General features: G+C 38.8%; 1 protein-coding gene across 1 annotated transcript in view; it reads right to left on the reverse strand.

Annotated features, from left to right (window-relative positions):
- MAST4 (microtubule associated serine/threonine kinase family member 4) overlaps window positions 1-27844 on the reverse strand; it is a 118505-nt gene that overhangs the window by 16735 nt on the left and 73926 nt on the right. The window contains exons 10-17 of the mRNA XM_054179009.1: window positions 23533-23600; window positions 21224-21309; window positions 11719-11927; window positions 10930-11068; window positions 9809-9941; window positions 9053-9218; window positions 6131-6232; window positions 233-355 (exon numbers count right to left, since the gene is read on the reverse strand). Of these exons, the coding sequence (XP_054034984.1) occupies window positions 233-355; window positions 6131-6232; window positions 9053-9218; window positions 9809-9941; window positions 10930-11068; window positions 11719-11927; window positions 21224-21309; window positions 23533-23600 (1026 nt within the window). The remainder of the gene's footprint in view (window positions 1-232; window positions 356-6130; window positions 6233-9052; window positions 9219-9808; window positions 9942-10929; window positions 11069-11718; window positions 11928-21223; window positions 21310-23532; window positions 23601-27844) is intronic.

Below are 27844 nucleotides of genomic sequence, written 5' to 3' on the forward strand. Positions count from 1 at the left end.
GAAACAAAAGTATTTTGACTTATCAGGAAGAATGGGTATCAAGCTTTAGGTTACCTGAAATGGTAATTTTACTCTTAAGATAATTTATGCTGAAATGTTAAACCACCAGTGAAACTGCAAGCTGCCAGTGGTTCTGATAGTGGAGATTTTCAAAGCAATAAAGAAATTTAAAGGCGATTATTATTTACACAAGCTGCTGATCCCATTTTTTTTAATGCCATCAAACACCTACTGTCAAAATAACTTGTGTCGTCTTCAGACTCCAGCTGTGGAATAAATTCTGCTTTCTGCCTTAGCAGACTATTCCAGTCAAGGCTCCTGAAGAACTTGTGCTGCTTTACTTCATATGCACCACCTGAGGGAGCCAGAGAAAAACACTAAGAAAACGATACCAAAATCCACTGACTTAAGTTCAACTAAACCCCTCATCAAAAAAGGCTTACTATTACACAAAGGTATAGTCATCAGTGTAGACAGGAACATCTACTATCCATTTTCACTAGAATCTCCTAAACCTGTTAGAGCACCTGCCTGTCCCCATTTGTTGTTACCATTTCTTTAACATTGCTTTATCATCTTCCTCTTCTAAAGATTTTTGGTTTTCTGGGTATTACTTCTATAAAACACCAAAAGGAGCTCCTGTTCAGCAATGGTATTTATGCTGAGCAACTTCTGATAATCATTCTTCATAGCTTTCTAACTTGTACTTACTCATCTAGTGCATGTATTTATATTTCTATGACTACTGCTAACGTGCAGCTGACACGATAGTAATGAGTATATCCAGAAAAGGGTAAAAAAAAATACTCCACAGAAGCATCTGGGAGAGAGGAGTGAACATATGTGGGGGAAAGAACCCTTGCAGACATGAAGGTCAGTTAAGAAGGGGGAAGGAGGTGCTTCATGTGTCAGAGCAGAGATTCCCTTGCAGCCCAGGCAACAATAAATTTCCCCGAGTTGAGTCTTGTTTTGCCCTAAGTGGTAACTGCCAAGTGCACTCTGTCCTTATTCTGACACACAGATCTTTCATCACATTTTTATCCTTGCCCTGTTGAGGGTAGGTAGTGGCAGAGGTCATTTGGTGGGCAGATATTGACCAGCCAAGGTTAACCCACCATGTTAATACAGCATTTAAACTTCCCTATGCCAAAATAAAGACAGGAGAAAGCCATAGAAAAAGCGTGAAGTCTCCAGGACTAGTCTCCAAGTGAGTGTCAAGATTTCTGACTGCACCAGGGAAAAACTCCTAATAGCCAAATCTTCTGAAAAGAACACAAAATCTCACTAGCCAAGAAGTGGACTTTTCTCAGAGCACAGTACGGGGATATTACATCAAAACTGTGTAATTCTTGATTGGTATCATACATTTCAACAGAGAGATGTTTTTTCTGTGACTTTTCTTCTTCAATACAAGTACAGCATCTATCTCCTTTCAGCTGGATTATGACTATGCCACTCAGGGTCTCCTCAGCTAGTACGTAACTACAATTTTCATGGAGTGTTGTGCAGCTAGTGAACATGTATTAAATAGATGGTGTTGTCATTTGAACCGCACTGTGCAGCCTGTGATAAACTCAGCTGTTTTCTAGTGCTCCAGCTGGGCCCTGCCACACTGCAGACTCCATTTCTGTGAGGTGGTTCTGACACTTTAAAAAACCCAAACTACTTTGTTACTGTTTCTGAACACCCCTCTGTGCTTCAAAGAAATGGCTGTCCCATTTCCTTCTTGAGACTACCACCTCTCCAGAGACCACAAACAGCTGAATGCAATGAGCCCATAAATGCGCAGCACAGATGTTCCATGTAGCAGCACTGACCATTACAGCAGCTAAGCCAATTCATTTTCTTAACCAGCTGTAGCAAAATAGGCAGAATTTGCAACCTACTTCTAATCCAGCCTCTCATAGTGGTCAGAGCCTCAGATAGACACTGTTTACCAGGAAAAAACATTCTGGTAATGAAATGACAATGCCTGGAAGGAGTATACTTAAAACAAAGGAATGGAACTGGTTGTGGCTCTTCATTTTTCCTTTGTCAGTGGTGCCCTTTGCAGATGAAGCAAGCAGTATTCAAAGAAACTGACTGGGACATGACACCTCCCTCATGTCTAACTTGTCCAACATGAGTCAAAGGAGAACAAGAAACTTTGCTGGATGTTGCTTACTCCAGACTATCAACTACAGTGAGGTCCAAATGCTGTTCACACAGATCCCAGACACTCAGGAAGCAAGGGTCATGAAGTTCACTCATCTCAGTCACGTCATCATGTTCCAAAAGGAAGACCTGTCATTTGGGATGACATCACTAGTACTTGGGGTCTGGTTTTACTCACGTTCTCCCTGAGTGGCTGTGGTAAGGCCAGTAATGAACTGATTCTTAACACTCCTTTTTATATTCGTTCTAAAAATATGCAGTATGATCCTGTCGCTGGACTCCGTTCTGCCAGCAGTTTTCCAAACACCCTCATGTTGACTCAATCTGCCACTTGTTCTCCTTAGTAACTCCAGTGTATTTATATTCATGGCATAGAGTATTCACTAAAAATAAGACTATACCTTTATATTCAAACTTCTTTCACATAGGAGACCTTGTCTGCTGTGTGTACAGAGTGTTTTGCCTGTTAGGATGTCAGTCACTAACTAGGGAACACCTGCAATATTCTTCACCACCAAATTCCCAAATAAATGCTGCTACAACAAATAAACTCTACTGTATAAATGTACAGTGGTTTCCTTTGCCTACACAAGCTGACTGCTCCTAGGAAAAAAAAAAAGCCGGGTCAGTCATAAGGTGACTCACTTTGAAAGGGTGTGGAAGGGCCATTATGCTAACCAGACCTGCTTTTCAGGGAGGTTTGCTGTCTCCCTGGAGCCAGGGTCATGGATGTTAAAAAGAGGCTTCCTACTGTGGTACAGCTGATTACCACTCACTAATGACCTTTTGGCTGAGAAGTGATGAGGTATCTATGGGAAGCTCTAGGGCAATAACAAGAGACTTCAGGAACTTGTGGCAACTGCTGAAGGGATCTCTCCTCCACCCCCCCAGTCACAGGGAATGATGAAGTGGAAGAGCTAGCAAATCAGTGTCTGTGAGTGGTGTCACTGGCAGGACTTTGGATTCTTTGACCATGGATTACAAGAAACTGGACCTGCTGGCGACAGGTAGGGAAGGCTATACAAAGGGGAAAAGGATCTTGGGAATGCTAACCCTTCAGAAAGGATAGGCAAGGAAGGAGAGGTGGTGGAGTTGGCCTTGATGCCTGGGAAGAAGATCAATGTCTAATGCTTAGTGATGGTGGAGATAGGATTGCATAACTATGAATAAAAAGCAAGTGGAAGGCAAATAAAGCAGATACGATGGTGGAATTCTGTTACAGACCACCCAATCAGAATGATGAAGCATCCTGAAAGCAGCTGTGAGAGACTTCACAATTGCTACCTCTTGGTGTGGTGGTGGATTTCATCTTCTCTGATGTCTGCTTGGAATACAAAACTGCAGAGAAGGAACCATGGGTTCCTTGAGTGTGTTGGAGATAACTTCCTAATACAGCTGGTGAAGGAGACAAATAGGAAAGGAGCCCTCCTGGATCTGTTGCTTGGTAATAGGGAAGGATTTTGGGGAATGTAATGGTTGCAAGATATCTTGGGAATGGTAACCACAAAATGATAGAGTTTTCAATTCTCAGGGAAGTAAGGAGCAGGTCTTGGAAGAACAGCCACCTTTGGACTTCCATTGGGCAGATTTGGCCTGTTCAGGAGACTGACAGACTCCTGCCAAGACATCCTGTAGGGCAAAGGAGGCAAGGAACTCTCCAAGAAGGAAAACTTAAAGGCAGAGGAACAGGCCATCCTCAGGTCCTGAAAGATGAGCCAGTGAGCAAGGAGACCCGCATGGTTGTATAGAGAACTTTGTCTGGAGCTCAGGAACAAGAGGAAGTTTATAGCCTTTGGAAGAGGGGACAGGCCATTCAGATGGACTATAAAGATGTGGTGAGAGACAGCAGGGAGAAAATTAGTTCAAATGTAATCTGGATACTGCTGAAAGATATTAAAAATGTTTCTGTAAATATATCAATGGCAGAAGGAGCGTGAAGGAGAATCCCCCAGCCTTTAATGGACACAGGAGGAAACAGTGACAAAGGATGAGGAAAAAGCTGAGGCATTCAATGCCTTCCTTTCCTCAGTCTTTAGCAGAAAGAGTAGTTGTTCTCTGGGTAGCCGGCCAGTGCTGGTAGACAAGGAAAAGGAAGGGAATGAGGCCCCTATGCTCCAGGCAGAAAGAGTTTGTGACCTGCTACATCATTTAGGTGTGCACAGGTCTATGGGTCCTGAAGAAGCCGGCAGAAGAGATCACCAAGCCAGTCTCCATATATTTTTTCAGCAGTCCCGGCTAACTGATGAGGTCCTGGTAGACTGCAGGTTAGCAAATATGATGCCCATCTACATGATGGGCAAGAAGGAGGACCTGGGAAGCTACAGTCTGACCTCACTTCCAGAAAAGGTCATGAAGCAGATCATGAGGACAGCACACATGGGACAAGAAGGCAGTTGGGCCCAGGCAATGTGTGTTTATGAAGGGGAAGTCTTGTTTGACCAATCTGATCTCTTTCTATGACAAGATGACCTGCCTGATGGATAATGGAAAGGCTGTCAGTGTTGCAGACATCATGAAGCTGGGTGGGCATGTCCACCTCCCAGACACCTGGAAAGCTCTGCAGAGAGATCTGGACAAACTGGATAGATAGTTCAAGGCCAACATATGAGACTCAATACGGTCAAGCATTGAGTGCTGCATTTGGGTCACTCCCCCAGGCCTGTAATGTTGCATGGGTTTGAGTGGTTGGATTGCTGCTTGGTGGACAAAGACCAAGGGGTGTTGATATGGTCTCAAAGGTCTCATCCAAACTCAACAGTTCTATGATTCTATGAATGCCGCATATCAGGTTTTTCTCTTTAAAGAGCACAGCACTGAACGACTGCAGCAGCAGCCTATGTTGTCATCAATACCCATTTACTTCCTTGATAAACGTCACCACAGGGAGCATGGAGTACATGGGGATTTATGTAACATAACCAGGAAATCAAGTGCATGAACATGGTGAACATACTAAGGGGAGGGGGGGAAGTATACAAAATTTTAATAACATTTAGTTGAATTTTCTCATTATCTCAGCCCCTTCAGACTCCACACTGGGCACCATAAAATGACTGTTATGGTTTTAACTCAACTGGCTGCTGAGTTCCAACCCAGCTGCTCACATGAAACTCCCCCACACCACATTCTGGATTATACTGGAAGGAGAACTGGGAGCAAAAGAATAAACAAAAGCCTGTGGGTTGAGATAAGGAGAGTTTAATGGAATAATATAAAAACAGCCTATTTTTTGGGCAAGAGAAAGCAGTGAGGTTAAGCAATGATGAGAAAGAGGGCAAAACCCTGGAGCAGAAGCAGCAAAGAGAGTGCCCCAGAAACAGGAAGCATCTCACGTCACAGTCCAAACTCCAAGCCACATCCTCCTTTGCCCCAGCCAGCCCTTTCCTTATACAGGAGGCATGACATCAGCATGGTATCGAATACCCATTAGCTGGTTCAGCTGACTGTCTTGGTTGGTATGCCCTCCCACCTGAACCCTGGCCATTCTTTAACGCTCACACTTTTGATTTTATTTTGTTTAATGCAAGGCAGTAGTGCTTGTTGCATGAGAATGACAAGACATTTCACTACAGAATGTCAAAGTCAAATTAGTCTGAGTATTCACTACCCACCCTAAAGCCTGGAAGAACTAATTTTTGAGGCTAAGATACTTTTGAAAACTGAAGCATCAGTTGTGTATTGATTCTCATTCTCTGCTTCTGTGTTTAGCTATTTAACACTCTATTCAAGTAGGAACCTGGTCCAACAGTTAACTTTATCTTTGAAACACTATTGGTTAAATTACCAAATTAAGAGAAAACTAAACACAAATGACTACATTTAAACTCCAAAAATAACCCCATCATCATCTTGTTAGGCTTGTTACTTGCCTTGACAGACGCTTCCCAGGCAAAACAAACAGGTAAAGAAGAGCTCCCAATGCTGAATATAGGAACTATTTCCAGCACACTAACAATTTAAAATAGTGCCTCCTAACCTGTTCCCAGTCTTTCCAAAGGATTCTGCCTGAGCAGCAAGGTAATCAGATCCTGGGCATCTGGAGGTGGTGCTTCGTCCTTTTCAGGCCAGTTGATTTCATCTAGCAAAAGAGGAAGTTGTTATTACTGAAGTCTGATTCCAATATTCAGGAGAAACTGTGTGCAAGTTCTCAGAGTGAACCAGCAGTGAAGTTAGAGTTAAAGCAACTTTTTCAAGCTGCTCTGTTGTGTATCAACTACTTCAAATTTTCATACTCTTTATACAGACTCCATAAACATATCATGTTCCCTTTTTCCCCCATCAAAAGTATCACTTAACACCAAACAGTATTTAACAAGCGAACACAGGAATGATTGGCTTGGAAAACTATTGAAAAATACTAGCACAATTTATATGCTGTCCTTTCTTCCTCCCTGCCCAAAATCATGGGTTAAATTTTAGTTCTGTTCCATGAAAACTGCTTTTAAGATAGACACCGTGACCTGATCCAGCAGTCACTGTTCACACTGTAATCATGCCCTAATGACAGTACACTCACTGGAGTCATTACTTCCACCACTATCAGCCATGGCATTGGACTGTCCTCAGAAGAGACACTTCTCAATGGAGGTTTTTTTCCAAGTGTCTCATACTTCAGAGGAAACCAGCCTCATTCTGCTGACTCTTACATTACTTTTGCACTTCACAGAACACTGGCCCTCAAACACTCAGTCAAGATATGAAACTCTTCAGTATTAGGCTGAATAAAAAATCAGATGAACTTTCATTTAAATGACACAATGCAAAATTGTGCCAATTTCTATATGAACACAAACTTTATAGTAACTTACATAGCAAGTTTTATCTATTTTTTAGCAGAAGCTGCCTCCACTAATGTTAATATATTGCAAGTTTAGATAAAACTGTGCATGAGTTTCTTGGAAGGATTTTGGCATCAGATAAACAGAATGATAGCTGTTAAGGATTTTGTTATCATATGATCTAAACTCTTCCTTCAATGTTGTCATAATTAGAAGCTACAAGTTTAATCTTTCTATTTCAAAGTTTAAGAATATGTACTGAAATAAACGGGCATGAAATGCACCTTGTTTCTGGAGCATTATTTCCAACCCAAATAATTTTAGGTATTTAAGTTTACACTGAGGACTCCACAGTTGTACTCATACAACCTGGGGGGCAGGAAAGGCAACCTAGAATGAAGATGGAATAAGGTAAAAGGATGGGGGTAAGATTTTAAAGTGGAATGTCAAGTAGAACGCAGATTTCACCTGCAGAAACTGGAACTGACTTCTTTAACATGGCTTCAACAGATGAATACAAGGGGACCATATATTTAGCACAGGAAACTTATCCACCAAGAGTTCTGCAGATATTATGAATTATTTCCTTAAGCAAAATGATTATGAATTATTTCACTAAGTAAAATAGCAGAAACTAACAACTCAGTACCAAAATAAGAAACTAAGTTGACCAACAGGCTTGGAGAGTGAGTGGGACTAGATCATGTTTACAAGAGTACACTTCTATAAATCATCTCTGGAATATAAATGGACACATTCAAACAGATAGTTATTTTTGTTAGTATCAGCTACAAAAATGCAATAAATGCCACATGTGAAAACATAGTCTGAAGTGCAAATTTTGTCATTAATTTTAGACTACTTCTTCCTCTTTTCCAAGTCAGAAAGCATAAAGATAAACACACATGTGCCTGTGTCTGGAAATGCAATAAAAACTTGAGTTATTTCTATGTGCCTGCCTGTAGCTTCCAATGCAGTTTAAATCTGATTTGGAAAATAACACATGAATATGCATGGCAGCTGTGAGGCATCCTGAACAAAGCCAGCATTTGCTGCTTGTGTTAATTAAACAGTTGATTCTAGCTGCCATTTAAGCCTTGGCATATCACATCAGCAAACAACACGGTTATAAATCCATGAACAGCTAGGATGTTGTATAAAGACATCATATGCTAGAGACAACTCACAAATCCATTTCATTAGTTTAAAACCAAGTCTGATTTTCAACTTCAGAAATGATGACAAGAGTGTCTCCTTCAGTACGAATGGGGATTTGTTGTTTTCTCAGAGAGTAAGAAACCAGGTGTGTTTTGTTTCCATTGTTTTTCTTTTGCATGCTTAGCTTTTGTTTGTTTGTTTGTTTTAATGTTAGCTGCTGGACTGTTTAAGCAGACCATAAAACATACTGGGAAATAGTAACAGAGGTGCCATTCTGTTAAACTTTTGGCATAAATAAGAGGCCCTCTACATCTATGCATCTGGGAAGTTTATGGAAACAGCAGGTAGGATAGTAAACAATTCTGTTTAATTATCATTCAGTTTTAGCCACAAGCCACATAATACTTAGGGTCAGCTTGCAGGTTAAGATCTAAAAGGTTATTGAATTTTAAATGGAAGAAGAACAGCTGCTACAGAAATAACATTGACTATAACAATCACCAATGCAATCATTAACAATCTGTGAACTGATTTTCTTTCCTTCTCTTTCGCATTATTATTTGGGATACATTTGTTTTACAGTTTTATTTCATCTTTTTTAATTTCTTCATTGTACCTCAAGGCATTTTCCCATTTATGCAAATTTATTTTAACTGTTTATTCCCTTGTATAATTTCTTTACTAAGCACTGAAATCATTGTGCCATAGTAGCACTATTTGTCTACAAATACTGCTTTTCTAACAGTGAAACTTAAACATTATTCAGCTTTTAATCCAAATTTATTCTTACTGCTTTGACAGCAAGTTGTGTACTACAGTACTATAATTATGGGGGTTTTCAGCAAAATTAGCTTGAAAAACTAGTTTATCAATAAAGTTCTAAATATCTTTACTATTAGTAGAAATTGAAATGTTTCACAGCAAGCTAAGAAATTTGGGGTATATTTTGTAATGATCCTCACCACTGATTACTTGTCCAAACAGCTCTTCTGGTGTGTCTCCAAAGAATGGCACACATCCAACAAGAAATTCATAAAGGATAATTCCCATAGCCCACCAGTCCACTGGCTTCCCATAACCTTGTCTCAGTATCACTTCAGGAGCTATGTATTCTGGTGTCCCACAAACCTAAAGGAAAGAAAATAAGCATGACAGTAATCAACCCTGAGATATGTCACATCATTTATAACTCTTGAAATGTAAAATAATGTCTTGCAAAGGACACGGTGTTTTATACATAGGAGTCCACTATGGCAAATACTTTATTTAACTTAATCATATCCTTATCTTTACATGAAAGTTGTGATAGTTTTATCTTAAGTAACTTTCACAGTAAGCAGATTGTGAGCAACGGTAATGAGGCATGCTTGAAGGGAAATGGGCCATAGCAAGGATTTTTAGCACCCTTGGTTGTACAATGCATCACGAGCTCCACAAAGTACTCTACTGAGACTTCTGAATTCCTTATAAAAACAGCTTTCCATTTGTCTTTCTCTGTTTCACTTGAACACAATTAGGTTGTTCATCTTACTAATAGATCCTAATGCAGCAAGAAAAAAGCCTTGAATAATCAGCAGGGCATCACTAAAAGTAACTGCCACACACAATTGGAACAACAATGCAGAAATAACAGTTCATACAGCATTTCAGCACATTCCGCTGCCAAAACTTCACTTCATTTGAACACTGAATGTAGAGATGAAAAAGGCATGTCTTACTTGTTTGTCAAGGAATTCTCTGGCATCCTTCTCAATGTGACCCTCATACAAATTGGTAGTCAAACTCATTAGCCCCACCTTTGACAGGCCAAAGTCTGTAAGTTTTATATGGCCCATGGATGTTACCAGCAAACTGAAAATCAAAATGATCTGAAGTTACTGTGTTGTAATTCACCATTATGTGCTTATTATTACTGCTATTATATTTGGACAACAATATCTCATTAGCACTGCAAAATGTAAAGACATCTTAAAAAGTAATAAAACCAGGTACAAAACACACAGGTTAAAAATGTGACAGTTTTGCATTTGTTTCTATTATTATCAGATGTAAACAAACTTTTAATGTGCAATTGCATAAAATCTTACAGGACCATGCAACTGTTGAGTGATGAACGCTTTGAAGAAAAAGGAACAGTCATCATATGAAAGACCCAGAACAGAAAGAATGTCACTTTTGAAGAGAGGGAGGAAATTTTCTTTTCTGCAACAAGGTGGGTCATCATTTGAAAGAAACTCAGGTACTAAGTTAATTAGTAACTAATACTACACTGGCTTGAGGTATCATGCTGTGAAGGTACTGTCACTCAACAGACATGAGTTTTTAAGTTTTATGTCTTTTAAAATGTAAACCAGGAAAAGCATTAATGAAGCTGCAACAGCCATACCTTTAACTACAGCTACTTGTTTTAATGTTGTTTACATGTACAAGAGGAGTATTGTATTTCTGCATATTAAAAAACCCCACCCCTAAATCCGTGCAAGCAAGTTTTCCTAATCTGGTCAATCTTGCTTTCATATATGCAAGTTGATGATACCTTTTTATTAAACAATGTTTTAAGCATGCTTTGAAAGATCTTTTCCTTCGTAATCAAAATGTATTTCCCTCCCACTTCTGGCTGAAGTGTTTTTTTTAGCTGTTCTGACAGCCTCTTCTACCATAAAGAACTCTTTTGGAAACTAATGCTTTTCCTGTAATTGCAGGTAATGAAAAAATAAAATACTGAGGAGAAATTGTGAATGCACATAAATTCAAAAACATTCAAACCAAACTTACACCTTCCCTATTTATCTAACAATTTCAAAGTCCACTCTCCTTTGGTTATACGCTGTGTACATACTTGTCTGGTTTCAAATCCCTGTGAACAATTCCATAATTATGAAGGTATTCCAAGGCCAGAACAGTCTCTGCAAAGTACATCCTTGCCATATCTACAGGTAAGGGACCCATATTCTTCATCAAGGTTGCACAGTCTCCACCTGTGGAAAAAGGACGCATGCTCCAGATAATGTACACATTCAGAAGTGTATCAGTATGATCCATACATGCTGCAGAAACCATAGTCATAGTTATTTTTCAATTAGTTGATTGAATTGAATATGTAACCACAACAGCTACTGTACTAGGAAAGTAGCATGAAGGTGCAACGTGGGGGGACATGTGAAAAAAGCCCACATAGCATGGGTATCTTATCTTGCACTGTCTCCGTTCATTGTTTTCCAGCACCAGCACCTTTCAAATTGCTTCCTGTTCCCTCTTTCTTCATTACAGTACCTATTACAAATACCCAATATGTGCCTATGAATATTTGAACTCCCAAAAAACAAACAGCATTTCACCATGAAATATAAATGATAAGACACTTACAACAACAATCTGTGAAGAACTTACCCAAAACCCAGTTACTTCTCATTATAGCTGCAGTATGAAGTGTTTTACATGCTCTCACAGGGAGATAATGATTGGGAAAAAAACTGCCTTGCTGTTGGATTCAGATCCTAAATGTGTATTGCCAGAGTACAGAGTATGCACAGAAGGCCTTTCTAATGCAAGTATCACGTCAGTTATTTTTCTTTCTTGGTGTAAGAAAACTCTCCCCTTCCTTTGTGAAACAAAACAAGCATTTTACCTTCGACATATTCCATGACCATGCATAAATGACGTCTTGTTTCAAAGGAACAATACATGCTGACCACAAATGGATTTTCTGCAAATGTCAGGATATCACGCTCAACAAAGGCCTGCTGGATCTGGTTGCGGAGGATGAGATTCTGCTTATTAATTTTCTTCATAGCAAATCTTTGTCTGGTTTCTTTGTGTCTCACAAAATAAACCGCACTGAAGAAGATCAAATGGGAGAGAAACACTTTTTAAAAGTCTGAATAAATATTAAAAACATGCCTTACAACACTTTTTTGGGGTAACAAATATCTTCTAAAAACTGTATTATATAAAGGACTTGTTTTTAATCTAATGTGGTTGACTTATCTTTCACATTACAGAACAGATACAAATCTCTGTTTCATAACCAAGTGAGTCTCAGTCAACACAAATGTGTACACAAACCAAACGACTCCACTGTCCCCTGAAGCAAACAACAGCTAGATCAGATGTCCCCCCAAGAGACAGCAAATGCTCTCAGCTCAGGCATATCTTGAACACTTCATCAAAACCCAGCCATAGCACAATGTTTTAAATCACTCCAAGAAGTGCTTGTACTCTAAGTGTGCTGTCAGGTAATTGTGACTCAGATTCTGCCCATGGGATTTTAAAACATGTTACAGGTTTTCCATAAAAGTTTCTCAGAAGCTGCTTGATGGAGTGGCTCCCTTATTGCCAAGTGCAAAAACTTCTGTTCTTGTTCAGTCCCTGACATCCGCATTGATCCACATCAGCAGTAGGTCAACAGCAGGTAATCCAAAATAAAGATCAGCACACTAATCACATAATATTAGAAGAGTAAGATGTATCTTGGCATAAAGAATTTCCACTGGACTACTGGGTGCAAAGTTTCTTGTAGCATTGTTTAGATAGGTCAAGGCAGCAAGAGAAGCAAAATGAAGGATATCCTCACATAGATAAGGCTTCTCTCTTTAGAGACTCAGGAAAAGGAATCACTCTGCCATGAATAACTGACACAAGACATGACTGTTCAATTTCTCAAAATCCCTTCAGGCAAATCCTGAAAATGTTTGCCTTGCTTGAAATATGCTTTGTAGCATTTAATGCTTATAGCATTTCCACTATATAATTACCACAGTAATGAGGGTTTATGGAAAGAAAGGGCTAAAAGGAAAAAACAGAAGAGGAAAAAAATGGGACTCGATTACTTATTTTTTACAGTCTATTGGCCCCATGAGATCAAATTATTAGCATACAATTATTTATTCAAACAGAAAATGAAATTATTTCCTTACTATTTCTATGCAGATTTTCCCACAGCTACCAAGCTTAAACACACTGAAGAAAAAAAAAAAGCAAAAAAGCTTCTGCTTTCCTTTGTGAGTGAAAACTTTTTCTAGACAAGAATGTTTTTCTTACTGATTCCAAAAGCTTTCATTAATCCCCTGTTCTTGCCTGAGTGTGGGGCAAGTAGAAGGCACCACAAGTAGGTGGGTAAAACCCAAGACAAACTCCGCCATGCATTCATGCATTCTACTAAGCCTCACTCCCCTCTGCCCCTCCCAAACTGGACCAAAAAAATTACTTACTCAGCATCAGTACTTGTCCCAACTGGCTTCATACCTTTAGGCCCCTGCGCTTCTTACTACTTATTCCCTCACATAATCTTCCCTCTCCAGCCCTTTACTACAATTCTTCTCTTACATTCCAGTTTTCCTCTTGATTTTGTTGCTATCTCTTGTCAATCAGTTTTAGCTTCTTAATCTCCATCAATTTAATCTTTCCCTCTCCCTGTTTTAGTCCCCTCATGCACTCATGGCATACAGAAAAATGAGCCCTACAGGTGCCTGAAGTTGCAATCCTTAAAAAAAAATAAAGTTACATGAGTGAACTGAGGACTGCCTAAGAACTCAGCAGAACTTTCCCAGAGCTTTAATTTGGACAGTGTGCCAATATGAACTCTTGAAATGCAGGTATTAGCCAGACCATATATTTAGAGTATTGTCAAGGGTTGGGGTTGGGCCAGCCACTAAAATGACAGACACCCTCTAACAATCCCTCCCCCTTGCCAATGAAAAGAGAAAGGGAAAAAGGGAGAGACACTTAAGAATTGGAAAAGAAAATGAAAACTACTTTAATGAAAATAATAGGATGAATACATACAAAACCACTATCAACCCACCCTAGCAATAGCAATTATTCACTGTCACCACTGATGCTATGGCAGACTGGACTCAGCAGCATATGTGAACTAGATTCAGAAACTCATGGATGGATACTGAACACAGAACAGACCAAGTTCTCCTCAGATGCTGGCCATTAAAAAAAAGAGTGAAGAAGAAGAAGATGACCCTCTTGATCCCTTAGCTTTATTCCAAATATGATGTATATGGGGTTGAAAACTTCACTGGTCAGTTTAAGGCCACCTAAACTGTCTGCTCCTTCCTGCAGGAGTAGCCTTTTACTCTGCACCTCCAATGTGGCAGTGACCTTGGCCCAAAAGTCCAACCTTTGGTACTTAACTGTAAACACTCAAGTGTCTGTGTTCAGACACTGTCTGAACAGACACTGTCTGTGAACACATGCCATTAACTTCAGAAAGTACAGTTACTGAGAAGAGACTGAGCTGAAAAGTAAAATAACTGAACATAATTTGTTTTGGCTTAATGCAAAGCAGGACAGGCATCTTAATAAATCCCTTCCTCTAGATCATGTGGCTCTGTATGGTCATTACTATCAATAAGAAACAGTAAGTTCAAGGGACTATCTAGACCTGTAAGTATCTCAGGCATGCTGGCTGTTTCTCCAGCTCTCTAAATTGCCTTCTTCAGTCTTACAGTGACCGGCAGTCAACAGTACATTTCGGCTAGAATTCAGTTATCTGCAATTGCTCCAATAATAAAAACAAATTAGTTCAAGTGTACTAAACTCATGATACTGCAACACAGTTATCTCTTTCACATTTACACATGCATACACTATGTCACAGTAAGTGTTTTTATATGATCCTCATAGAATCATTTGGGTTGGAAAAGACCTTTAAGATTATAAAGTCCCAAATACTGCCAAGTCCTTCTCTAGACCATATCCCTAAGCACCACATTTGATTTCTAAAATAACCCCAGGGATGGTGATTCCACCACTTCCCTGGATGCCTGTTAGAGCACTTCAACTCTTTCAGGGAAATTTTTTTTATCCTAATATCCAATCTAAACTTTCCCTAGACCAACTTCAGACTGACTCTTGATCTGTCACTTGTTGCTTACAAGAAGATACTGAAACTACCTCCTTTGAGGTAGTTGTGCAGAGTTATGCTTCCCTTCAGCCTCTACACTAAACACCTCCAGTTCCTTCAGCCGTTCCTCATGAGACCTGTTCTCTTCAAAACTCTTTGGACATCCTCCAGCACCTCAAGGCCTTTCTTGGAGTCTTCACATCCTCACCAGAGCTAAGGATAGGGTGACAATCACTTCCTTACTCCTGCTGGCTACACTATTCCTGATACACACCAGAACACTGTTGACACCCGAGCACACTGCTGTGTCATATTCAGCTGGCTGTCAATCAGCACCCCAGATCATTTTCCACCAGGCAGCTTTTACATCCTCTGATCACAGTTACCCTGACTTGCAACCTGTAACAGCTTATTGTGTAGATTGTGATGGACTTCTACTTTCTGTTCACTCTTCTGCAAGCTGTCAATTTACAACTATCATCACTGAACTTGCACCCTTTTTTTTCCCCTCTCACAGTGTCACTTCTCTGCATCTATCTCTCTTCTTTTTTTTTTCAGAATGCTTCAAGCTGGAATACCACATGGAAACATGTATTTGTTTTGTATGTGCTTGTAACAGTACAGTATTTTACTTCCTTGGTCTTGATCATTAAATGCTGTTCACAACTTTCAGTATATTATAATGACAATTGTAAATTTGAGGATTTCTCTTACACAAAATCAATGAATTAAGAAGATCCAGACTGCCCTGTCATCCATTCAGCGACACTGGTATGCCCTGTCTGCCTACAAAGCCACAATTTTTGGCATTGTAGAAAAGTGTTGCAGCCTCCTGTAATTTCAAACTAAGAAAATGCTTTCTGTGTTGTCCAACTTTTTACCTAACAGGGTAAAAAGAGATCTCAGAAACATTCTCTGATTTCACTGTATGGATCTCAACAGGTACACAGTACTATGTATTTTACTGATGCTGTATTTCACCATCACAAGGTAAGTTCACTTTTCAAGAGAAACAAGAAAATTAATTAACTTTGCATTGTCCAAATATTACCTTATTCCAATTCCAGCATAAATCTGAGTTTGGAAAATTATCTCTAAAATATCTTCAGCTATGCACAAATATAAAACACTGTGCACACATTAAGATAACAACAACAACAAAAAGGCACTAAAACTGGGTTGTGCAATTGCTCCAACTTAAATATTATGCAATCTATTATTCCACTCTTAAAAGCAAGATTCCTGGGTTTTTTTTTCCTATTTACCTACAAGCTTCAGGCCTTGTTTACTGCTCTTCAGTAACTTGTAACTTTCAGAGTCACTTTATAATCTAGTCTACATTCAGGTGCCTGACGCCAATGAAATCATGTCGCTTTGATCCTATTTAATTTGTCGAAGAACCTTGAACTCCCTGTGTGAATACAAGTACTGTACTTAAAAACACTACAGTTCCTCACCAGGAGCTACATTTCATTTTCACAATTTCCTGAGAAAGGACTGATAAATTCTCTCCTATCCTGGAATCATGTCTGCTGTTGCCTCTAGTGAAGAGGAGCCACATGTGAGGCTGTGGTTCATAAAACAGCAGTACAGTAAAATTTACAGATTGGAATTTACAAGCAGCACAGCACCACCTCCTAGCTAGGCAACACCCATAACCTGACATGGGAGGCAGGGGTAAAGGCTGCCTAAAGCACTGCAACATTCCTAGCAAACATGCAGCGCAGTGTAGGTCTTTGAAGCCCTGAGACGACACACATAGCCTCCTTTCATCAGTATTTTAGATGTATCCTATTCTGCCTAGAAGCAAATGAAAAGCTGTCCACCAGAAGAAGAGAACTGTACAGCTATGATGCTCACAACTGGTGTTTGCCCTACTTGTTCCAACATGTCCCAGATTTTGACTAATAAAACTTCTTCTCCATATCCAACATTAATGCCTTGTCTTTATGGCAGACAGTAAACATCAATGCAAAAGAATGAAGCTGCTCTCCAGATCTCCTAAGAGTAAACCGTTCTGCATTTGCAAATGAAACACTTGAGAATCTGAGTTCCTCACACATTTGCAGCATGCTGCACATTCAGGAACAGAATTCAACTCCTTTAACAGAATAACAACCTTTGTCCCAACACCAAGAGGACTGCATCAGCTGCCAATATTAGATCCGCACATAATGTACATAAAAAAGTAAGTTGCTCAGCCTGCGCTGTCCTGAGAAGGGAGGCTCACTTGAGGGCAATTAAGTGCATGAGTTCAAAGTTCATAGTTTTGAGTAAGTCCATAATGAATGATAAATACAACATCCCTAGCATAGAAATTGCCATCCTGTACTTTCTAAACTCCTTTTTAAAGCTATGGGTTTCTAGGAATCAAAGCCTCTTATTCTGTAAAGACCAGTCATACCCAGGGGTAAAGAGAAAAGGAAAGGAATATACCTTATTAGGCCTGTAGCCCATTCAGAGCTGGTACTATTTCAGTGAACCTACAAAGCCACATCTTCCCCTGTCCCTTTTCACTCCTGCTGGTGGCTGCCAAGCCAATGATGAATTAACCTGATTGGTAGGGTGTTATTCTGCAGCTGGGTAACTTTCTGCTCAAGCTAACACTCTAAGTTTTAAAATTTATCAAGCAAGAGCATTAGCATCATGTACATATTGACATTACCATCTCTGTAGAAAAGGAAGCATTAAAAGCAGGTGCAGAAGTGGCATCATGTATTTGCTTTACGGAGATACAGTTATACATCAGTGAAGAGAAACTGAACTAACATCACTTGCATGTTATCAAATGAAAATTTTATTTTGATGAGTTGGTTCAGGAATTAAGGCTGATGCCAACTAGAACATATTGACTACTATTACTTGCTACCTCTTACAAGCTGGAAAATGGAAAAAATGCTGCTGTGAATGGAGTAAAAGTTTAAAATTTGAGAAGTATGAGAGTTTTGACTAGCTGAATAAAGTCAGGGAAGACAGCTTGTGAAACCATTAATGACTTGGCCAGCATCCTACACGCTTACTGATTTGCAGCTTGTTTAACTGCTTCTATATTCCTAGCCATTCCCAAAAGCCTGATACACCCCATCTACTACACAGTTATTTAATTGCACTACACATTAGTCTCTCCAATCAATTAAAAAGAGGGAACTGCTAAGATATTTACTCAAACCTTCACAAAACTAACAGTTTATACTTCAACTCATCAAGTTTAACATATCTGACAAATCTCTGCAACACCATGCCAAGACCCACAATTACCCTGTCAAGCAGTCAAAGCTTTCAATTTCACTAATGAAAGTGAAAACACCACAACAAAATCAAAGACAGACGATACTTTTTTTCCACAGTTGGTTCAGAATTAAGCCCTCCATTATAGCCTCAAAATAAAGAAAATATTACAACAGCATACTGAAATTTTATTAAGTCAGCACACAAAATACGCCCACTGTGTCGCATTTTGGGGTTTTTGTTTTGTGATTTTTTATTTTTTTTTTAGAATAAATCAATTAAGCATGAGTAGATTTACACATTTAGGCTATTTCCAAAACCTAATGGCCTGGAAAAACATGGAAGGGAAAAACCTTTGTAGCATAACAAGAAGAACTTTTATTTCAGCTGCTTATACTCCTAAATGACTATGGAGAAGTTTATTGCTTTGTATTCACAGACAGAACAGATGATATTGCTTTCTTATAAGCTGCTTTGTAGATAGGTTAAAGTGCATTTATGTTATCGTAATGTGTTTCCTTTTAAACTTGACTGTAACCTCTGAGCAAATTAATCATCAATCATATTGGTGCCAACAGAAAAGAAAACACTTCAGACAGATAAAAACATAGTCTGTTGATACTATGATCCATCCCACTCATCTGACATACCACACTGGAGACCTTCAAGCACATGGATAGTTTTCAAAAAGTGGAGAACTTAGGAGTATAAGCTGCCCCAACTTACAGTAACTGAGGGAAAGTGACTAGGTGTTAAAGTTACTTTTAAAAGTGAGGAAATAGTTTTAAACAGTTGTCTCTCAGTTCTTTCTCTCTACATTAATTTTTAAGGGCTTAGATCTTTATTTTCTTTGTCTTGATTTTTCTTCTAAGAAGTAACCACTTAAAAATCCAAACCAACAAAATCCACTTTGTTATTGTTTGCTTAAAGATGAAGGTAAAAGTACTCTACTGAGCTGATAAAGTTGGCTATTTCCACTTCTAATATTAACACAGTACAACCTGTCAGCCTTGCCTTGTTTTAACATTTGCTAAAGACAACAATGATTTATGCAGAATCCAGATACAGTCCAAACTGTTGACCCGCTACCAGCTCTATTTTTCTCATAAATTTATCAGCATATAATCCAATTTTTATGACATTCATACACATTTTATTGCCACTAAAAAAGTGTTTTACAAGTGTTGATTTTTCTGTTAGAAAAACAAATTAAAAACAAAACAAAACAAAAAAACCCAAACAAAAATCTTAACATGCCTATATTGTATGTGCCACAGAAAGCCATGGCTTTTCACTCTTTTTCACTCTTTACTTGCCTTTAGTTTCAAATGGACAATTGTCTCCAATCTGTATTTCTGAATGCTTTGTCAAGGCTCATTCTGATTGTAATACCTTCAACACTGCTAGCTGCAGTACACCCTTTTCCGCAGATGCTCCCTTCTCTCTGCATCCCTCAGCATTCTGTATCTGCTGGGAAGCTGGGCAGGTGTAGTGACTCAGACACCATTTTCTCTGCTGCAGACCTACCCCACATGGTTATTCTTACTCTCATGCAGCAAGACCAAGAGAAAATTCAGTAGCAATTGAAACGAGGAGTGGAGGGCACTAAGCATCTGCCAAGGGAAAGAGAAAGAGATGCAGCCAAGCAGGGCTGCAGGAGCTAACTGCTGGAAATAAGGCTTTTGAAGTCCTGGGGCAATTAGGAGGCATACAGTAAGTAATGAGGCTGCCTAGGAAGTAGTTCTGAGAAAATGAATTGTAGAGGTTGACTAGTGAGAAGCTGTTTATGGATATTTACACAACTTCAATGCAACATATGCTATTTCCTTCAGACCTTTTGCTGAGCTGTGCAAGTAAGTTTGGACAGAAGCAGCAGCTTTCACACAAACTATCATGACCAAGAGTATCAGACAGTACTAAATGCCTCCTGTCCCAGAACTCAAGAGTTACCTTTAACTAAACACAAACTATTACTGTACCTATCAGCCTCAGGCCACTAAAACAACATGCAGAACTCCAGTAGGTAGATTGCAGGTGCCCTTTCTTCTACAATCAAGGTCTCTGCAAAGACTGCCAAGTCCCATCAGGTCACCAATGCTTCCTACTTCAAGCAGAAGCAGCACAGAGTACAGTCAAACTAATAGGGTCTGTGCAAGACAGCAGCACAGCACTCTCCTTTGCTTGGCTCAGGTATTACCGCATTTGGCAATGGGCTCTTCACCTCAAGACAGAAACCCCTCTTTTTTGAGCCAACACATCCCTCTTGGTCCTTCAGGTTACATAGACCAACAGTTCCTGACTTGATACATTTCAGTATAGAGAAGGAGCCAACTGAAGTTCTAACAGATAGTATCTGATCAGAAAACATGACAGAAGACAGTCTTCTGCCTGCTAAGACATAATTCCTGCACAGTACCTCTAGAAAACATTTCATGGTCACTTAAGGCATAGGCTAATAATTTTTTCTTGGTCTACTACAATATTTCTAGATGACTCATATCACTTTCCAAGTTCTCAGGAACTAACCAAGTAGCAGGAATTCTTTAAGAGCTAACTCATTAAAATTCAAGGATAAAGGAGTGTCCATGGAGAAGTAATGAAACAGTTCTGCCCTACTTAAGGAAATTTGTTTATATCTCAATATTTTTAGGTCAAGCAACAGCTAATTTTTAACAGTCTGTCTCCCTACAGATCCAGTTTCATTCTGTTTCACAAAGCCGTTTCCAGTACTATAAAGGTGGCTTGGAATCTGCCTTTTGATTTATTTGGATTTTATCTTTGGCATTACATGATACCTAGTTTTGAAAAATCTTTGTCATGTTATAGTATGTATTTTAATTCAGTATAGCACACAGTAATTCATTAATGTCTAGCAGGCTTTCAAAAGTTTTTCTTGTGACCTTCGAATGTTAGCAACAAAACAGGAAAGCAATATGAAAAACATTGCAGTGCAAACAATCTCCCACATAAACATCCCTGCAATAAGAAACTACGGGAAATTCAGTGAAAATAAAATGCAAAAGAGCTATTACATTCATGGATTACTCACCCATAAGCTCCATTACTAATCAATTTAATTGTTTCAAAATCACTTTCCCGAGGTTTCCTCTTCAGCTTCAGTGATGTATTTGAGCTCTTCAAAGTAAAAGAAAAGCAATAATGAAGTCAGTACAGCACTTATTTATATAACAGGGAAAAATTAAAAAACAATCAAAACCCAGCTATCACCAGGTTGTCACACCCTGATACAGCAGCTAAAAGCTTTGGCCAGCTTATCACACAGATAGCACAGAGAAGGACCAAAGGGTCTCCTGAAGCAAAGCTGTTTTTTCACAAAAAACCTATGTTACACTGAGGCTATCTGTTCACTTATCTGCATGCAAAGATTACAGTAGACAAGCTTGAAAGCTTCTGGCAATTCCCATCCAGTGTTATGGACTGCTCTGAACCCCACTAGGTATTTGTTGGACATTGCTTTCCCTTTTTAGTACAGACTATAGTTCAGACTCGTAGTAACAAAAAGTAGATGAGCTCTCATTTATTCATGCAAACTGTTGAACACTTTGAAGTGACATTAGGATAGACTCTGAGAAGAGACACAAAATAATAGAGAAAAATATGGAAGATAAATATACACCAATTTTACTGTAACAAAGGTCACTTTCACTTAGTTCTATGCCCAAACGTTCTCAAAATGAAGTTGTCCTGAGTACTGCAGAACTTTTCTTTCTAGTTTTAATTTTTAATTAATCTTGAAGACTAGAATCTAGAAGACTGAATTAGAATTCAGGTGCAGAGGTGATGATGAGGATACAGGAGTCTAAATTCAGTTTCCCAAACCCAGAATATCCTCCTAAAGTAATTTTCCAAATCTCCAAGAAGTTCTACAATTCAGGCTATTTGGTAACAGTTAAGGTTTAAAGTAGACCTGGTTGTAATATTTTAAATTAAATGTTTGCTAAAATGAAATTAGCCCATGTCTGTCAGTACAGGTCTCTAACTGTGTATTTGTGATGATTTTGAATGGCCCTGTACTTGAAGCTATGTCACTTCATGTGTGTACTCCACAGCTACCCTTCAAGGTAACATTTTAATATAGTCACCCTACCTTTTTCCTTTAACGATTTCATCACCTTCCATGATTACTTTTGTTTATTACACTGTGTTACCCTTCTTGCACTTTTTTCAACATTTGCACAACACAAGTAACTTTACAGTTGCAAATTCTTAGCTAATGCTAAGCCAGTTTGCACCTTAGATTCTTCTAAGTACTTCCATTAAGTCTTCTATCCACTCTGTCTTTTCTCCAGTTTGTCAGTATCCTTCCACTAAATACAAATGCAGATTAACAAAAGAAGTAGAGTAAGAACCACGCTTCTTGTCACAACTCAGGAAGCCTTTGTAGGTGACATTTTGCCAGAAAGCCAGAAATTATTTCTGAATAGTAGGACATACCAAAGGATGATTTATTTTCTGTAGCCTATCAGAACCAGTTAACGTATACCCTGATGCCTGTATTTGAAACTCTACTAACATTTATAAATAGCTGTGAAACATAACTGAATTACCTATGCATCCCCCCAAAATTGCACCTGCTTTTCCTAGCTTTTTCTATCCACTTGCACCGAAAATAGATACTAATTTTTTAGAACTCACATCTACTCTGTTGAGTCAAATCCAAGGTGTAAGAACCAACTTCTACAAATAACAACTTGGACCATTTAAGCCCACAGTATTCAGAACAAACTCCTCCAACTCATTTTTCTTTTGCCAACCTGAACAAGCATCTGACAAATTATTACTCTAAGAAACCCATTACTGTTGTCAAGTATTTTTTTAAACACATATTCAAAAGAACAATGCAGACTCTTCCAGATTGCAAACTATTTTTATGAGTCCAGGCTATGTGCTAACTTCCTTATTTCTTCCTTGTTTCCTCATTGGACCTGTTAAGAGTCTCTCAATTGAAGCATTAGCAGCCTCTGTAAATCAGATGTTTAAAAAATACTACATTTTTTAATGAAATGGCTAAAAGCCCTTCTAAATGAAAAATATATTCATTAAACAGAAATGAAGGAATTGGTGGTGGATTTTGTGGTTAAACAATTGCAACATGATGAATGTTAGCATTACAGAAGCTAAAGATACTGCAACATCAGTAGAATATTTTGTTGTAAATTTTGTTATGACCCTTCTGTCTGCTAAGCACTATGGCATTAGTCTGAGGACTAACCACCGTTCTGTTCAATCTGTTTACACATAGCAGGAGGAAATAAAATGCAACAAGGCTGACAGGAGTATAACACATTTTCCCTTGTGCAGATTCACCAAAAGCAGCAAAGTAACTTGAAAACTTACATTTACTGATTCATCCACTTCCAGAGTTCCTGCTGTCCCACTATCACAGTTAGCTAGCTGAGCTATTTCTGAAAACAAAGATTATAAACTTAGCATTAAACTAAAGCAAATACAAAACTAAATGAAGTACTGAAAACCTGACCAGTGATACTTTTCTGAATTATCTGTATATGCTGTTGTATCTGCAGTACTTGCCAAATAACTTACAGGGTATCTCCAAGCATATATTAAAAAAAAAAAAAATCTTAACTAGAAAATGAGTATCTGCTACACAATGCCTGCATAATCTTCCACTGAAGAATTCAAGCAACCATGAAACAATGAAGAACCATACTCTTACCACTGCTGAGACATGGGAATTTAGTGATCTCTGTGTAATCTAGGCATTAAGGGAAAGACAGTACTAATCTGCTAAAACTCCTGAGGATCTTAGCTCTGGAGGGGTTAAATATAGGCCCCATTCTTCTTGGCCTCCCTCAGGAAGGAGAAAGCTTCTAGTTCATACCAGCATGGAATCCAAATGGTTTACATCTTCTACACAGAAATGCAGATACACCTAGCACAATATGCTAAAAGTAATTTTCTTGAAAGCTTATCAGCTATAGAGTGAGTAGAATAGGTAATTTCTCTGGGAAACTACGAGTTCAGGAGTCTGCAACTTGACTTGGTTGTTTCCTGCCACAGACAGCCTATGTTGCAGAGCTCTTAAGCCTATCCTGTTCTTCAGGGACCCAGTAACTAAGAAATCATTTGGATACTACAGGCTAAGCAGATGGTAGCTAAAACACCCTGGGAAGCTTGGTATTACTTCAATCATATACACAGTTAATTATATATGTTACACAGCCCAATATGCACATTTTATCATAATTATGTGCTGGAGGTCAGAGATAAGATCACCTGAAATTTGAGAGATTCATTATTATCTCAGGACTGTTACCTGAATTTATTAATATGAAAAAATAAGGGAATACCTAAACTGGATTTTTCTATATAATAAGTGACTACTAGAAGTAAAAGTCTGCACAGAATTTTCTTTAGTCATTAAGAGTAAAACAACAATAAAGAAAATTTTCTATTGGAACAGCTCTCATTTGTAATCACTATCCAACACACAATGTTTGTAAAGTACAAGAATCTGAAGCAATAAAGATGTCACTTTGAAAAAAACAAGGAGATCTTTAAATTGTTACATTCTAAACATTCTAGAAACTCTGAAGTCAATAAACAGTGAAATCTAACTCCAGTGAGCACAAACAAATCTTATTAAAAAACAAACCTAAAACAGTAACACTCCCCGAGATTTCAAGCTAAAATTATGCTGACCAACTCAAAACTGGAGTAGATTTCCCTGGCAGGAGTCAATTTTGTGAACATGAGGGTTTTATAAAAAAGGCGTTGATGAAACCTTTATTGTACAGGTGAGGATGAAACAAGATAAAATAATACACTTTGGCAGCCTTCTCAACAGAAATTATTTTTATAAATAGCAAATTAAAATGAGTCATTTTAAACCCAGAACTTCACAGAATAACCATTATCAAAGAAATAAATGTTATTTGCAAGAGGTAGGTATAATGGAATGGAACCAAGAGTCAGCTTCTAAAAGAGGCAGCTATGGAACCATTTTGCAATGCCTGAAGTGGTTTTTAAAACTTATCTAAATACCATTAAGCATCTGCCCTTTTTCTTTCAGTGATTTAAACCATTTCTGAAACCTCATGATTCAAAACAGTAAAAATGGTAATTTAAAAATCATGGGGAAAAATTTCTCCCTGGGGAACTCTTCAGAAGTGCAGCCACCAGTCAGTCTAAGTGATGAATCGGTTGTGATATTGCTTTCAGTACAGTATGAATTTATCTACCATTTTCTCCAAGTAATGCATGCATCATTTCACTCAAAGAAAGGACACTACAGCTATGGCTGTAAAAAAAGGTGGTAAGTAGAGAAAAACCTAAAAAAGTAGTTTGTTCTTTTTCTGCAGAGAAAGTAAAATCCATTGCATGAACATTTATGAACACTGCAGACATAATTTAACAGCTTAGTTGAAAATAGTCCTGAGTTCCAGGATAAGTGGTATTACTGAGGTGACTTTTGTTGGTATTGAAAGATTTGGTTCTCCCACTATTTCAATTTTTACAAATTATTTTCTGTATTTCCACAGAAAGTATTTAAAGCTCTCTCTGGAGGATAATCTTCAAGTAATTTTTCTTTCCATAACTATATTACTTCAAAATAATTATCCTTGTAAAGAATTCCAGAGCATAAACCTATAGCACTATTCTTTTAATAGTCTTGTTTAGGAAATGTCCTTGTATATAGAGGCATTAATAAAAAAACAAAATGTTATCATTTAAGAAGTCACTGCACAGTGATTTATTCTGCTTGTAAGTATCACTTTTTCAAGGGAGGTGGGAAAGCACAAGTACAAATCAGAAGGCCTGAATTGTTTGATCACAAATCTGTATACACGTCAACATTTGAAATGATAGATAAATTAATTCAATTGGCCAAACTGCCAATTGAACCAGAGATTAGTAATTCATGTATCATACACCCTTCAATATCAGCCCATATAGCCCATTTTTTTCCCTCAGGTGAAAAAAAATAAGTAAATAATCCTGAAGTGCTTCAAAGTTTATGTTATATCCATTAACATGCAACTTACAAAATTTAACTACATGTCCTAGATGAAATACACTCACATAAAAAAAATACTTAGTCTGAGAAAATAGTATCCCTTATTTATATACAGCATTTGTTTCTAGACCTCTCTCACAATAAACCATTCATAAAACTTCAAAGATATTATTAAACTTGGCTAGTGCTGAGAAACACTTCTATCCAAGAAGCCTGACTCTATCAGTAAAACCAAGGTAAATTATACTAAACCCTCAACCCAGACTCCAAAATAAACCTTGCACACTTGGTCATTAAAGAAATAATGAATTGTCTACACCAGATGAACAGCTTTCCAAATCCATCAGACACATCTTTACCTTCGCAAGAATTAAGCTATTTCTTGATCTTTTCCAGGATGACACAGAAAACACTATTTATATAAAGTTTCCCAATTTGTCTGGCATCTTTACTACACTCTGAATTGTTAGTTAGCTCAGTAGGTAAAGCATGAGACCCTTAATCTCAGAGTTGTGGGTTCAAGCCTGCAGTGGGCAGGCAGGAGTGTCCTTTTACTGTTGGATTTGTTCCCAACTACCTAAAAATTCAGTCCATGGGCTTCCTTTGACAGCGACAGCCTTTCCTAATGTAACAGAAATACAAAAAGTATTCCAAAAAAACAAACTTGAGGATTATATGGAGATTCCTCAATCTCAGTTAAGGTGGAAATTATTATTTTAAGAACCCTTGCATGTAAATAAGTGTGGTGAAGGCACATTATGCCCAGATATTGAATCTTGTCCCAGCATGTGGACAAATTCCCCCTCCTCCATAAGGGAGACAAAATCCAAGGCACAACGCTCGTGCCTTAGCCTCTGCCATTGAGCCCATTGTTGTTAGCTCCGGGACTGCGGAGATTTCTGCAGGCGCTGCGAGGCTGGCAGGAACCGTCTTTTCACGTGCCTGCGGCTCGTGATCTCAGCGTCATTGGCAGCGGATTTTAAAAGGCACAGCTGTGACTCGCGGGGCTCCCATTCGGTGGGAAGCTCTCCGGCCTTCTCTCGTATTCTCTCGTGCTCTCGCGTGCCGCCGCACTTTCTATACTTTTGGGTTTGTTTTTTTTCCAGTGGGTGCTGTGGCCAGGGACAGGCATGGTTGTAACTCGCAGCAAAAACTCCCTAAAAAAGTCAGTGTCGACCCAGAGTGAGGTAGAACACAAGCAGGTAGCTGTCCAGGTATCTGGCTGTAGAGAGTGCTGGAGCCTGGCTCTTAAGATGCAGGCTAGTGGGGGCAACGCTTGCATAAGGTGTGAGCAGATTGACTATCTGCTTAACCTGGTGGCCAGACTGAAGGATGAGGTTGCTAATCTTAGACATGTAAGGGAATGTAGGAAAGAGATGAACCAGAGGGGGAAAGAGATGGACCAGAGGAGGAAAGAGATGAACCAGAGAAAGCAGGTTCTGCAGGCTCCCTCAGCAGAGGCTGGTTATCCAAAAAGCAGAGGGGAATGGACGCAGGTTCCTCTCAAAAGACACAAAGCAAAACCTCCTTGCCTCCCATCACCTTCCCCACTTGGAAAACAGGTATGGGGCACTGGAGATCGAGGGTGAGGGAATCCTGATGCCGGAGGACACACCATCTGGGGTTCACCCTGAGGCTAAACAGCCTAAGGTTAAACAGCCTAAGGCAAGG

Source organism: Dryobates pubescens, chromosome Z (assembly GCF_014839835.1).
Source record: "Dryobates pubescens isolate bDryPub1 chromosome Z, bDryPub1.pri, whole genome shotgun sequence".
Taxonomy (NCBI): Eukaryota; Metazoa; Chordata; class Aves; order Piciformes; family Picidae; genus Dryobates; species Dryobates pubescens.